The sequence below is a fragment of the Alligator mississippiensis genome, chromosome 4, assembly GCF_030867095.1.
Source record: "Alligator mississippiensis isolate rAllMis1 chromosome 4, rAllMis1, whole genome shotgun sequence".
Taxonomy (NCBI): domain Eukaryota; kingdom Metazoa; phylum Chordata; order Crocodylia; family Alligatoridae; genus Alligator; species Alligator mississippiensis.
The window spans coordinates 238,540,409-238,554,636 of NC_081827.1; the positions used below are offsets into that span (position 1 = coordinate 238,540,409).

Consider the following 14,228-nt stretch of genomic DNA (forward strand, 5'->3'; position numbering starts at 1 on the left):
CCAATATGACTTGGGGTTTTTTTTTGTTTTTTGTTTTTTTTTGTTTTTTTTGTTTTTTTTTTTTTTTTTACAGATTTCCACAAAGAGATAGATAGATAGATAGATAGATAGATAGATAGATAGATAGATAGATAGATAAAAATATAAAAACTCCTGACTTGATAGCCCAAGCAGTTCATCTTTTCTATTTTTAAGTACAGCATGTTTTAAATCAGTTCTGGTGCATTCACATCTACACCAAAGGGCCTATCAGAGGTAGAGCATTTATTACCAATGTTTCTAGTGCTATGGTCATCATAAACACACAAACCAGGATTGAGTTTGTTCCAAAAAAAATTCAACAGTAGATTTTTTTTTTAAACTCCAGGCACTTAATTTGTAATTATCAGTAACCTCATTTGAGCTCTTGTTCTCTCACTAAAATGACATGGCAGTTAGTAATGAAAAGGTGTTTTGAAAGCAGTTTTATTCCAACATTCTGTTCCAATCTGAAATAAATACCAAGTTTGAATTTAATATTGTACAGACTAACCTGGGGATCAACTGGCTAAATTAGCCAGCTTATACCATTTTAGAGACTGTAACTGGCATGCATTTGCTTTATACAAGTTCAGAAGCTTTCTTCACTTTTCTATCAAAAAAAATCTGCTCATGTTGAAGAGTCTAAATATTACTAAGTGAAGAAAACAATTAGTAAAGAAACAATGACAATAACACCAGCTCCAATTATGATAGTGTTCATTTTCCAGGAATACACTTAACAAAAACATGGAAACTGCTTTTATATTGGAATAATTCATTTTAAGTAATAAATGCTATTGCTAAGAAAAAAGTTGCCAAATTGCTTATGTTACCCTGCGTTTATATACTGGGAAAACAACAGTGCAAGCCCAAACTTCTTTTCAAAAGCAAAGCATAAAAACTGCACTTTGCGCTAATTTGTTTAGAGTCAAATTTAATTCTACAATTTATAAACTAGGAAAAAAAAATCGGCCATTACCAGAAATTAGGAAAAAAATGAAAAATAGATTGACATTTTAAGATTTAATGATTCATGAAATGATCAGGAAAAATGGAAAAACTAATTAAATAATGCTGGTGCCTTGCTACATTTCCATCTTAGCATTAGAAAGCATGCCAGATAAGAAATTGAAAGAAAAAAAAAAAAGGGAGGTGGGGGTGCAGTGGGAATTTCATTTTATAATGAAGTTTTTCTGTCCATGAGATTGTGCAAATGTTGCCATTAGGACCTAGTGACAGAAGTGTATCTAGCTGAAAGACAACCAAAAAAATTCAGTGGGAAGGAGATTAGATGTATTAGTATGCTGCCAAAAACAAAATATTCCTTTTCTCTAAGGTGTCTAGGAGAAAATTCTTTAATCTGAAAGCCTGATCTTGAGAGTCTTAAACTACGCTGGAAAAGATAGAACTTCTGAGAGAAAACCTGAGGACAGGACACGGGCTAAACTTACTTTTTCTTATTATATGATTATAAGAGGATTTACTGTGATCATATGGGTCACAGAGCATTTGAAACTTGATTAGGCGTACTTTAGAAACAGTCAGGAGTATAAATCACCTTCAAATCAAAAGCTTAGATTTCTTTTTATATTAGAAACATTTTGCAATGATGGCAATTGTCATGACCCAAAGGTCTGATTTTTGTGTGTGCTTTGGCACTAAGAATTATCCCCATGGGTTTACAGCTCCGTTGCACAGAGGAGTTCTGCTGCGCAGAGAACCCGCGTGCAAAGGAGAGTTCCCGCCACTTTGCAGCGGTCTTTGCAGGGTGCATTTCCTTTGCAACACAGAAATGCACGGTGCAAAGGAGTTCCCGCTCCTCGTATGCAAATTTGTGCCCCGCAATTGGCTAGTGCTAAATTATTCACACGTGGCGGCTAGCGATTGGCCTGCTAGCCGTATAAGAGGCTTAAGCAGTTTCCGCCCAAGCCGAAGAGGACTCTGCATCCATCTCGTGGGGACTTTGGGTGTACGCAGCAGGGTAATAGAAACCCTGTGTGTTGGTCAGAGGAGTTTGGCAGCCTGATCCACCGCCCACCTCTTCCTGTCTTCGAACGGAGCCTACTATAAGACGTATCAACGAGTTTTATGCGTGCTTGTCCTGGACATCCGGAGTTTTGTCTGCGTGGAGCCTAGCAAACTCCACGTGACTGTTCGTGTTCTGTCTGCGTGGAGCCTAGCAAACTCCACTTGTGTTCGTGTCTTCTGTTGTAACCGCAACTCAAGCAAGTTCTCAGCCTGCACCGCGACCATCTCGGTGTAAGTAAACAATCTTAAAATCAACCGTTAAGTGTCTGTGCCTAATTCTAGCTCGGCGACCTCCCTCCCTGACCCGGCCTGCCGGCCACAGCCCGCATGCAGAGCGACGGAAAGGGCCCGGGGCCTGACCCGGCCCGCACAGCAATATACCTGTAGGCTTAAAATTGTTGCTTGAAAGAGGACAGGCCTCTAAAATGCCTACAATAGAAAGGTTATGCAAAACACTATTTTGTGACCTCAGTTCCATTCCTAAGAGACAAATGTTTTAAAAGTCAGCACAACTGAAAACCTTATCAGACTTAACGGGCCACAAAAAGTGATGTCACCACTCATTCCAAAAGATGGATCTTTATAGCTTGGGGTTGAGATAATCTGGTGGCACAGTGTGGAAAAGGCAGCATTTTTACAGTTCATGCAATACTATATATGAGGCTAAAGAGAGGTCTTCAATTTCCAGCGCAGTCCAACATTTTTCAGGTGGACTCAACGATTTTTTTAACATTAAAAAAGCTGACCTGCATCTTGGCTGAAAACCTAACTCTAATTTTTACCTGTGTGCAACAAATAACTTATGGAAGTAAACAGAACGAGAGGGAGGGAGGAAGAGAAACAGCCAGAGAGACAGTGACAGCAGTGGACTGAAGTGGGATATTCAATTTCAGTAGTATAAAATATTACACTGGAAATGCTGCCGTGCATTTTCTATATGCTATCTTGGAAACTTTTAAGGGACGGAGACAGAGATGGTTTGAGAGAGGAAAGTGAAGGAAGGCTCTATTATGTTGCTCTCTTAACAACAATGAAAGACCACTGAGCATGTAAAATTATTTTTAAGAGCTTCGTTCTGAGATAAATACAATTCAGCATAGAAAGCATTCAAGTGTGCATTTTTTATATCTACTACCGGGAAATGCTACCCAAGTATTTAGTAAAAGTGCTTATGCAAATGGTCAGATAAAAATAAATACTTACTGGTAATGTACCCATGACGGACCAAGGGTTTTCTTAAATTGAGTGAGTCCCACGATATCAATGTAAATGAGTTCTACCACTTTGTCTCCCTGAGTAGGGCAGCCAGATCTATTGCCTACAACCTTCTTCATAATCCTATGTAAAAAGAAGAGAGAAGGAAAAATATTTCCATCAAATTTCCTGAATTCATGCGAAATAATATCTGTATTGATAATCCATCCTCATTCAAAAAATCATATTGGTCACTGCTTTATCTAACTTGAAAGAAGTGGTAACTGCATATAAGAAATCTTGAGCCTTAGTGCTCAAAGCCAGTAGGACACCCTAAAATTTACTACAGAATGGATTACCTATAGGAAACCAAAGACTTCTTTATATTGGAATCTTTTCACTGAACAATTTATCTAGTCTAACTGGAGATACAGTATAGACAGAATAGTAATTTGCACGTTAAAATATTTTTAAACAGTTTGGGCTATCCTTTCTAATATGTTATCAACATTTTTACTTACAGGAACTCAGTAGAACACAATTTTATTGTATATACAAAAACAAAAGGTTAAAAAATTGCAAGTGTTAAAGTTTCAACAGGTGCATTACAAAGAACATAAGAGAAGTAGTGTAAAATCTAAAAACAAAGGAGACTAAAATATTCATATTTGGGCAATTTGCATTTTCAGAGACATCAACTTCCTCAAAATTAATTTATTTAAAGAATGTAAAAAGCTGGATGCCGAGTAGGGAATAACATACATTGGAGTAGAGGGCACAGAGTTAATGCATCTTGCTGCAGATGTTTAAAGCACCTGTACTAGTAAAAAATAAGCTGCTTAGTTTGAATTCTTGCAGCATTCCGTTATGAAGTCTCAGGAGCCTGAAGCTACAATGAAAATACATTATCCTTTTCACAGCGTATATATTTAGCTCATGAAAATAATCTTCTTATCAACTGTTTAGTGCGTTATCACTTTTATTTTCCTCTTTGAGAAATTATACACTGTGCTAATAGAGGCTTCAAGAGTTTACAATTTCTTTTTTGTATTCTAGTTTCAAAATTGAAAGTAATCTCCTTACTCCTTGAGCTCTGCCAGTGAAGCTGAAATCCTAATGTCATGGCCCAGTAAGTAGAGAGATGTAATTAAATCACTCCACTGGACTAATTCACCAAGTGGGCCACCACTAAATGCATTCTCTGCAATCTTGAATCCAGATTCTTTTGTCAGAAGTCCTAAATGAACCAGGATCTGGAAAGAAAAAAAGAAAAGAATCATAAATAAAAATTATCAACATGTATCTAACATAATTTATGCTGGTTCCTTCTTTCTCTCTTTAGATTCTAACCCAGAGATATTTTTCAGCCAGTTTAACTAGAGCCCTAATAACTAATTTGATTTTTAACAATATTGTAGTGCTACTGTCTTATTTTGAACTATTACTGCCTGCCACCGGAGTACTTTTTGAAAATGTGAAGGATAACATTTCAAGATATTCTTCATAAAAAAATCCCATATTAAATAGTGCCAGGGTTCTCATTGTTCAATCACGATGAATTAATGTTACATTCTCAAATACAATCCAAAGAACAGGATGACACAATGAAAGAATGCATTTGGAAGGGGACAAATGGGCATTTATACAGAGAAAAAAAAATGTGATTCTTCTTATGCAGTGCCTGCTTTTGCCCAATTAATGTTTGAGGCCCCCAAGAATTTGTATGAAGCTGAGGGTAATGCAAAATGTAGGCTACCAGTTCACATCACATTTAGTGAAGCTGACAATTTCACCATATTGATATGCAAAAATCAATTCCTGTAAAAGACAAAAAATATATAGAGCTACAAACACCAGGGCCATTTACAGTATTTCTTCTTTTTCTGGGAAGAAGCTCTCTCATTGGAAGCTTCCATTAACTCAACTCTCTGGCCAAAGATAATAGAGCAGTTTTCCCTGGGGCTACTTAACAGCTACAAAGACCAATCACTTATGGTTGTATGGGAGTAACAAGAAGCCTTCTCCCCACCTCCCCTGGAGCAGAGTTTTCCTTTGCAGGTTTCTAGATCCATATTTCCTTTGGTGAAAGGCACTAAAATTAGGATACTAATACTTAGTGCTCATATAACTAGGCTGCTAAACCAGCTATTCTGGGGCTTTTTTTGTTGCATGCAAGCATGCATGCAGGGTCTGCTCCTACAGACTTGAAATATGTGACAAGCAGAAAAGAGCTACGAGCCTGGGGGGGTCCTGCATCCTTGACTAAGGGCTATATTCCTCTTTGGCTTAAAACATCTCATTCTAACCCTGAACATTAACAACCCCAAAACAGAAACTAGCAAAAATTGAAGTGATAGCCGCACTAGAATCTACCTGATTCTATAGAACAAGATAAAACTAGAACATTTACCCAGGTTTATGTTTTCCACACCTGCTAAAACAGGAAAACTTTCTGGAAAACACTGGTACCAAACAAAAGAAGTGTGAAAACGCCCACCATTAAGGTAAAGCACCTCAGTGTCCAGGCTTTTGCCAGTCAATTCAAAGCCAGGTTTCCACTTCTGGTAACCTCTATGTTTTCTCTGTTACTAAGAAAGCCTGAGAACAGTTGTTCTAAGTCTGACTCTGAAAGTATAACAGACCTGCAAGAATCATTCCAAGAAGTAAAGATATTTTGGAAGAGAGTATATAAGAACAAGAGGACACTTAAAAAGAAGACTGTAATATTTCTAGTGCCAAGAGAAGCTAATAACATGTCACCTTTTTACGTTTTCTTTTTTCCAGGTTTTGTTTTTCTGCAAGCGACTTAATTGCTTCAATCCAAGCATTAGCCATTCGTCTGATGCGTAGCGTCATCCATCGGAATTCTTCATGCCTCGACATCATTTTGTAGAGTCGATCAAAATTGGTACGAATTTCAGCCTTCAGTTCAATATTAAATAAGATAAAATCAGAAATTAATTCAGCATAAATTTCTGCAGTGACAAAAATCTTTCATACTTGAACTCTCTGTGCTTAATACTCTCTATTTATTAAATAGAGAAAAATATATCACCTGCCTTACAAGGTAGTGGAAGCTGTATTAATGTTTATAATGTGCATAAAAACCTTTGGCTGGAAATTATCATCATCGCAGAGGAGCCAATTACTTTTATTAGTTGCTTTTATCCCTGAAATCCCAGAGATAAATGTACATAGCCCTCAGAAAAGAATTGTTATTTCTACAGCACAACAGTTTTGTTTTTGATTATGTGATTGCAAAATGAGGTAGTGTCTCTACTTCAAATAAGCAATGACTAGAATGTAATATAAACATAATGGAAGTAGCCCAGAGGCACTGTATAGTTGTCATGAATCAAAGTGAGAAAGTTTGCCATAACAACCTTAAGATGCCTTAATTGATTCTAAGCTTAAAAGGAAACAGTCTATCACTTAAAATGAGATTAATCTAAGAACAATTCGTTCTACAGAATGAGGCAGTCTATAAGCAAACTGAGTTAGCAGCATTCATATATAGCTCAGCAATTACTTTAATACTTTTATACCTGAGTGCATTATAATTAGTTTATAATGTTTATAAACTCTGGTATATGAAGGAAGAAAAACATTTTAGAAATGATCAAAATTGTTGACATCAAACTAAATTATACCAGGTAATCAGGCATATGAACCATTTGTTGAGTCTAGTTTTGATTGAGTCTAGAGCTTCTGATTATTAAAAATTTATATAGTGCACAGATAAAATTCTTGAAAAAAAAATGGTCAGTATCTTGTATGACTATGTGGAACCAGTGAATAATCAATACTTTTGTAACTTTTTTCCTCATTAAAGTTCCCATCCAGCTAATATTAGCGCATGTACTATACTTTAAGCACTGCTATCACCCTAATGTTTTTATCAGTTCTATTCAGTACATACATCTACATATCTGGGGCCCAAGATTGTAACTTAATGCAATATAATGGAGGACAACTGGGTGAAATGGTGTTTTTACACGACTGTCTTGCTGTCAATAATAGCCATTTCAAAATGAACAGCTTATGAAAAGAGAGAAACATAATCAGCATGGACTATAGGGTCAATATTCTTGTTGCTATTTATGTAGAACTAGGATCTCTAAATGGACAACAATGCTAGTAGGTCCAAGGGTAAAGAAGCCATGGCCTGTGGAACCATTTTCTCCAGCTTGCAGAACCAGGGGGCTTCTATGGCGTGGTGGTGGTGAAGGGCTCTGGCCAACCATTGGCAAGAAGTGGTGGTAGCATTATGGGTGGTGAGTGGGGAGCAGTGACTGAGGCTACACTGCATTGGAAGTGGTCAATACTTGGAGCTAAGGTCCGTTAAAGGCATCCTGCCCTATTCCCGCACCCCTTTGTGAATTGTGAATGCCTGGCTTCATCAATTTAATTAAAACAGATTTTAAGGAATGCCCAACACCACCACTCACCATTGAATTTTGATCAGTTTCTTCATTAGGATTTTTTGCTCTCCAAGGTAAACGAGGACACCAGTTTTCAACCTGCAAAAACAACAGGCAGAAAATAAGTTCTTTCATTCTGCTTTTAACCAGGGAGTCTGCGTCAAATTTTCCTATATCCTTCATGTTATGCCTTGAATTGGACCATAACTGATCGAGATGTCACGAATGGAAGGTAAACACGCTTATTGCAATACTCCTACTGGAAAAAGGAGCATTCTTTGCAGCATAAATCTAATTTAGCATAACAAATGGAAGCAATATCAATGCTTAGATACAATGATGATGAATCCTACGAAAAAGTTTAGTCTGGGTCTTCAAATCTCTACTTATATTCTACATACAATTCTTAAATGTGTTTCAATCGTTGGCCTTTTTTTTTTTTTGGATGAAAATGAGTAAAAAGTTTGGAACATATTCCCCAGGATATGAATAAAAAAACCCCCAAACCACATAAAAGGGGTGACTCATTAAAAAATGGCAGAACCACTCTGCTGATTTGAGATTTTCTTTAAGCAACCAAGAAAAATTATGCTGCGAGCTAAGAAGATTGTTAGGGAGTAGTGGGGTGGGGGGAAGAATTCATGAGCAATTGTAGACTTCACAAACCAAAAGAACAAAATATATAGGTTAAGAAAAAGGAAAGGTAACCACAACAATTGACTATAACCCTGGGAAAAAACAGGACAGTAGCTGTTAGCATGATTTTTTTGTGCATGTCCACTAAATTTCTACTGTTGTTAAGGTTGACTAGTACAGTACTATGTATATGTCCCTGTGATTTCTTGTTCTTCCATTTATAAATGCTGCCCCTCTAGTACTGGCTTCTAAAGGACCGACTCACTGGAGAGGGAGGGAACTGCGAAGTGGGCTCAAGAAACACATGCACATGTATTTTTGAGATAAAGCGAGAGAGCAAGAGTACGCTGGCCAAACTGGGATACCATCCTTCTAAGAGCTGTGTCTGGGAACATTCCTGCCATCATGTCCCTGTGTTCATAGATATAGCAAAAAGCAATAATTAGCTGACTCATATTTTGAAAGCAATCAACCCAAGATGTAGGTGATGAGCAGTCTCAGTAATATTCAAAGGAAAAAAAAGCCATCACCTCAAAAAGAAAGAGCAGACACCAACCTCATTAAACAACAGAAACACCTCAGCTAGTTAGGTTCTCCAGACCATTTATAATCAGAGGACACAAATGAATGCCTGCACCCATCTATTCTATTCCATGTTTTTAATAAAGAGCTGGAAAGCGATGATGTGGTAAATCCCATGTTTAAAGTGCTTGATTCTTCACTTGCTCAAGATACAAAACAGAATAATTCTTAATATTTTAATCAACACAGGCTGTCTGTGAGAAGACCAGCAAAAACAGAGCAAAACCCTCCATTCTTTCGAAGTCACATGCAAACCAACCTGCCTTTGCCAAAGAGCTCTTTTATTTTTGTTCAAATAAGCAGGCAAAATGACGACCTCTGGGACCACACTGGTGTTTTGTCACTAGAACAGACTTGCATAAAGGTCAAGAGATTCTCAGGACTACTGTATGATGCTGCCTTTTGGCCTCCCATGCATACACTTACATTGCATTACAAGAGATCTTATCTGAGCTAGTAGGTGAAGATTTTTGAGAGGACATTTACCCATCTACAATGAAAGCCAGTTAGAATTAGGCTCCTAGCTATTAGTGCTTTAAAAAAACTCCCTTGTACTCAGAATTACTTCTGCAAGACTACCTGTAAAAGTGAAGTCTGTAGAACTGGACCCAAGCTGCTGTCTGTATACAAGTTCCTGGTAGACATCACTGGACTTTTAAGTCCAGTTTCAGAATTGTGGTTTATTACAGGATACTTCACAGATTCATATTTATGTGATCATATTCTAAAGCAAGCTACATTTTTTTCAGTAAGGCCTCCAATTTATTTTTACAGTTGGTGTGGGCGGAATGTGCAAAGCATGAAACACACAACAGTTTATGGGAGGAAGAGAGTTCATCTGGGTAAACTGATTTTTTAGGGTCAAAAGACCAAGTTAAAGAAATGGGGTACAGACAAGCATGGACCATTCTAGCCTGAGAGTAATAAGAAAGAGAGTGACCATGACCCGGAAAGAGAGGTGCAGGTGCACTGATTCAAGGAAGGGTGGGACAGAAGGCTGACAAGCCTACACTCTTCTAGCCAGCAAGGAAAACTATTTTTATCAATACCATGTTGGGCAGGCTGGCGGGGAACAAGGTTGTAAGTGTGCACAAGGCCAGGAGGGAGAACGTTGTAATAGCAAAAATGACCAAAACACTTGGCAAGGTGTCAGGAGTAGGTACGGAGGAAAAGGAATTAACTTTAAAGGACAGTTAAAGAATCAGCAGGATTTAGTACCAACCAGGACCTGCAAAGGTGAGGGAGAACAGAGTGCGACAAGATCACAAGTGTTACTGGACAGAATGACAGTGGAGCTAAGAAATTCTAGAACCGGGGTTGGCAACCCCCAGCACATGTGCTGAGCATGGCATGCAAAGCCGTTTTGCTCGGCACGCCATGGCCAGCCCTTGCTCTGTGTAGCTGCTGCCAGTGACAGGGCTGCTCTCAGCAGGGCTTGCAGGGGGCAAGGGGCAGCAGGGCTGGGGAGAAGGGGCTTTAGGTGGGAGGCAAGGGGCACAAGGGCATCCTGCCATGTACCCCCTGCCCTCATTTTGTTTTTCTGGCATGCTGGCACTCTGGCACCTTCCAAGTTAGGCACTGTGGTGTTTTTTGGCACTCTAGCCAAAAAACATTGCCTGCCCCTGCTCTAGAAAGACACTAATAAATCCTGCAACTGACCGAAGACCAAAACCCATTCAGCAGAAAACTGGTTTTAGAAAGCATAAACAGGAAAGCAGGGGTAGGCAAGCTGGAAAGCAGAAGTGAGAGCATACTAGGTATTCTACTGCGGTGTAAAGAAAGAAAAACTACCACAGAATTGTCTGAAAAGGCCTGGTAAGTAAGAAAAACATTACACTCTACAACTAAAGATGTGCTAAAGCTGGGGTTGGCAACCCAGACCCCAAGGGCCAGCTCTGGCCAAGTAATTGCCTTGTGAAGCTAAGGTGTTGGTGGCAATCTGGAGGTTGGGGACACTGGTGGCAATTTGGCAGCAATACAGCAGGGGAAAGCGGCAGCTCGCCCTTAGCCTGAGCTCCATTAATTCGGCCCACTGCTCCTAAAAAGTTGCTGACCTCTGCACTAGAGAAGGTCCCCATATTCCACTACCCTGATCCCTAGCTCCATGGGAGAGATACAGGCGCTCGGGTTTTGGGGGCAGGGGAATTAAATCAGGCCATGTTTACATGCAAAGTGTTAAGATAACTTCTGCTAAACTATGGAAAGGAAAGAGTTCACAGAATTGACAAAAATGTGTGACCTGATGTTTCCTATATATGGGTCTTAACAGGCTGTTGAATTTTACTGCCTACAGGAAATATGTTGAACATGTATTTTTATCACAGATGTCTCAAGCGATAATACATTAACACATTTGTGCAGTAATAAGGATGGCTGAGTGCTGAAACATCAATGTCAAATGAATATTTTTCTTGTTAAAAGTGTTATTAGAACTCCAGTAATATGACAAGTGTAAAAATATTAAGTGAAGATTATTTCCTTGGCTATTTCTTTACAGTTAAGTATTAGAAAACCTTTTAAAAGGAATGTAGTGATTTATAGTGGGTTAGTCTAAAAGTTAGAGAAGACACTAACCTGAATTTATAGCATAATAACTGAACTAGATTGCAAATGCCTATCTATTTAGCATCACATGCCACTGTGTGATACAAGGTGATCTTCCTGTACTTTCCCTTGGTGATGAAAAAAAGATATCTGGCTGTGCACATTGCTAGCTGTATTAAATTATGTGTCCTGTTATTTCCAGATTCCTCTCTTCATTGTTATGCTGTTGTGGGTTGTCTTCAGTTATGCACAAGTGTACCTTGAATCAGTTTAAAAGGGAGAGGGAGCTTCCACTGAGTAGGATTAATCAGCTGCTACAACTATTACCTGCCCATGATCACAAAATGATGGAAATTAGCAAACTCTCACCCTCAAAGAAACAGGGTAAAATAGGCTTGTCCAACATACGGCCCACAGCCCACCATGTGGGCCTCCAAGCCGTTTTCCAAGCTGGCAAGCTGAGCATATTAGTTCAGGTGCAGCACCTTGCTAGTGCAGTGACTGTATATCCAATACCTAAAGTAGCTCAGAGTTCAAAGCTAAATCAGGTATCTCTGTATATCAGTTCATTTTTCCATGGGAACGTACCAGGAAAATGTTACAGGATCATGGAAAAGTTATGGCTCATGCCTAATGTCCCCTACCAGAAAACTATTTTCTCACATTTGGTTTTGAATAACATCATACTTTTCTTTAATGTTGTTTTGACCTTGCATTACATCTAGGAAGATATGTAAATCACCTCAAAACTACAAGTTGGCTTCCAATGCAGCAAAACATTGTTCCAAAGGTGCACTTAATGTCCTCCCCCATTTTGCATATGGGGCTTTATCTGTGTTCTTGCCTCTATGCCGGACTAGAATTCCACGGGTTAGTAGCTCAGAGGTAACAAGAAACAGTCAGTAGCTTAAATACTCTGAAATGAAATGGAAGCCACTAAAGAAAACTGGCTGGGCAGTAGTGCAGAAATTAGTTTATTAGGGAAGAGGTCACTTCACAAAATAGGTCCTTTGTAGGGTCTGATGATCATCTGGTGAGGCTGATTTGAGATTGGAAGGTTTTAGGACAGCAGCTGTTCCATGCTGGGTCTTCAGCAACTTTCATCAGCTCAAGCTGAAGGCTCATACTGCAAGGAGCCTGCCGAGGTAGAGGAACCTGCCTAAGTTGAATGCACATGCGAGAACTTCTAAGCAAAGGAAGCTCAAAAGGAAAAGGAGCTGCACTTAGGACTCCTTTCTCAATGATCTATGTTCTTGCATATTTTCTCCCTTAAAAGGAATTGTATTCTTAAAGAGCAATCACATCCCATACAAACCTGGCTGTGTATATGTGCTGTGTTATACCTATCAAAGGATAATAGGAAAAGTAGGGCTGAAAAGGACCTCACAAGGTCAGCTAGTAGAGCACTCTGTTCAAGGCAGGATCAGCCCTAACCAAACCATTCCAGCCAAGTGTCTGTCTAACCTGCTCTTGACATTTTTCAGGGATGGAGATTGCACAGCCCCTCTCTAAGGAGCCTGTTCCAATGCCTGACCAGCTTTCCCAGAAAATTCCTCTTTAATCCCCAAACTAAATTTGTGCTGCACTTTGAGGCCATTGCTCCCAGTCCTGTTCCCTACAACCACAGAAAAATATCTATCTCCATTTTCTTTATAATCACCTTTCATATATACTGTGTTTGAAGACGCATCAATTCCCCTCCCTCAGTCTTCCCCAGAGGAAATGATTTTAGTTCTTTCAGACTTTCCTCGTAAGTCACGTTTCCCAAACATCTGAGCATCTTCCCCAGGATCTATCACGCATCACCGACTGTAAACCAAAAGGCCCATACCTTCAATGGGATTCTAGGTTTTATGATGTTGGTGAGGTCCCTACAACCCAGTGGACTTGCCAGCCATGAGGTCTGCACCAGAAGAGTGAACCTAGAGAGCAATGTTTACACCAGCAGCTCCTCATGTTTGCACTTGGCAAGCCTGCCCAATATAACCGCATTTCTGTATGGCTGATGACTTCACTATTAAGTGCTGCAACCTCATTTGTGATCTTGACCTCTGTTGGCCTAAACTCCACTCCAGCAAGGTAAGGACACATGAAATTTGCTTTCTCGATCCACTCACAAAAGTCTGGGCAGTGCCTAGAAGAGGGAGCTTGGCAAGACCTGTGATACCACTCTTATCTCACAGCCACAAGCAAATACAGTAAACATGCTGCTTCAGCACAGCAATTAGTGGCCCACAGAAAAAGTTATTAAATTAAAGGAGGAGCTGAGTGAAGATAAACATCTCACTGGGCAATAATAATAAAAAAAAAAAATCAAAAGACAGAATATTAGTTTTGTTCTTTAAATCCTCCATTTTCTGCTATAAACTGTCATTTTAAAATAAAGTGCAGTTTCTCTACTGAATAAATCATGAATGTCTACACACAGAATATTCCCAGAGGCAAAGTCATCCCTACAAACCACAGACTGCATTGGTGGCACTAAATGGTGAAGTTTCAGTGTTTTGAGCAATTTGCTGTTGCACCAAAAGCATGCAATGAAAAAATAATATTTTAACAGCAAGTCTTTTTTTAAAAGGGCAAACTTTTGTTGCAAAATAATAGACACGTTAAGTCCCCTAGAATCTTAATTTTCAATGTTCATTTAACCTGAATAAGTTTATTTCTAACCTTTTCTTCGTTTGGCCAATGTGGGAAGGAATAGGATCTGATCTACCTGAAGGCTGCATTCAGAGCAGCATTTGTGCTATCCTGATTAAGTCTGCTCAAATGGGTCATTTCTCCATTATCTAGCCCTTCACA

At 39.1% G+C, this 14,228-nt stretch overlaps 1 protein-coding gene across 1 annotated transcript in view; it reads right to left on the minus strand.

The window, feature by feature from the left end:
* Window positions 1–14,228, minus strand: part of MGAT5 (alpha-1,6-mannosylglycoprotein 6-beta-N-acetylglucosaminyltransferase) — a 215,649-nt gene that overhangs the window by 95,335 nt on the left and 106,086 nt on the right. The window contains exons 6-9 of the mRNA XM_006258100.4: window positions 7,692–7,763; window positions 6,004–6,165; window positions 4,327–4,496; window positions 3,253–3,387 (exon numbers count right to left, since the gene is read on the minus strand). Coding sequence (XP_006258162.1) covers window positions 3,253–3,387; window positions 4,327–4,496; window positions 6,004–6,165; window positions 7,692–7,763 — 539 coding nt within the window. The remainder of the gene's footprint in view (window positions 1–3,252; window positions 3,388–4,326; window positions 4,497–6,003; window positions 6,166–7,691; window positions 7,764–14,228) is intronic.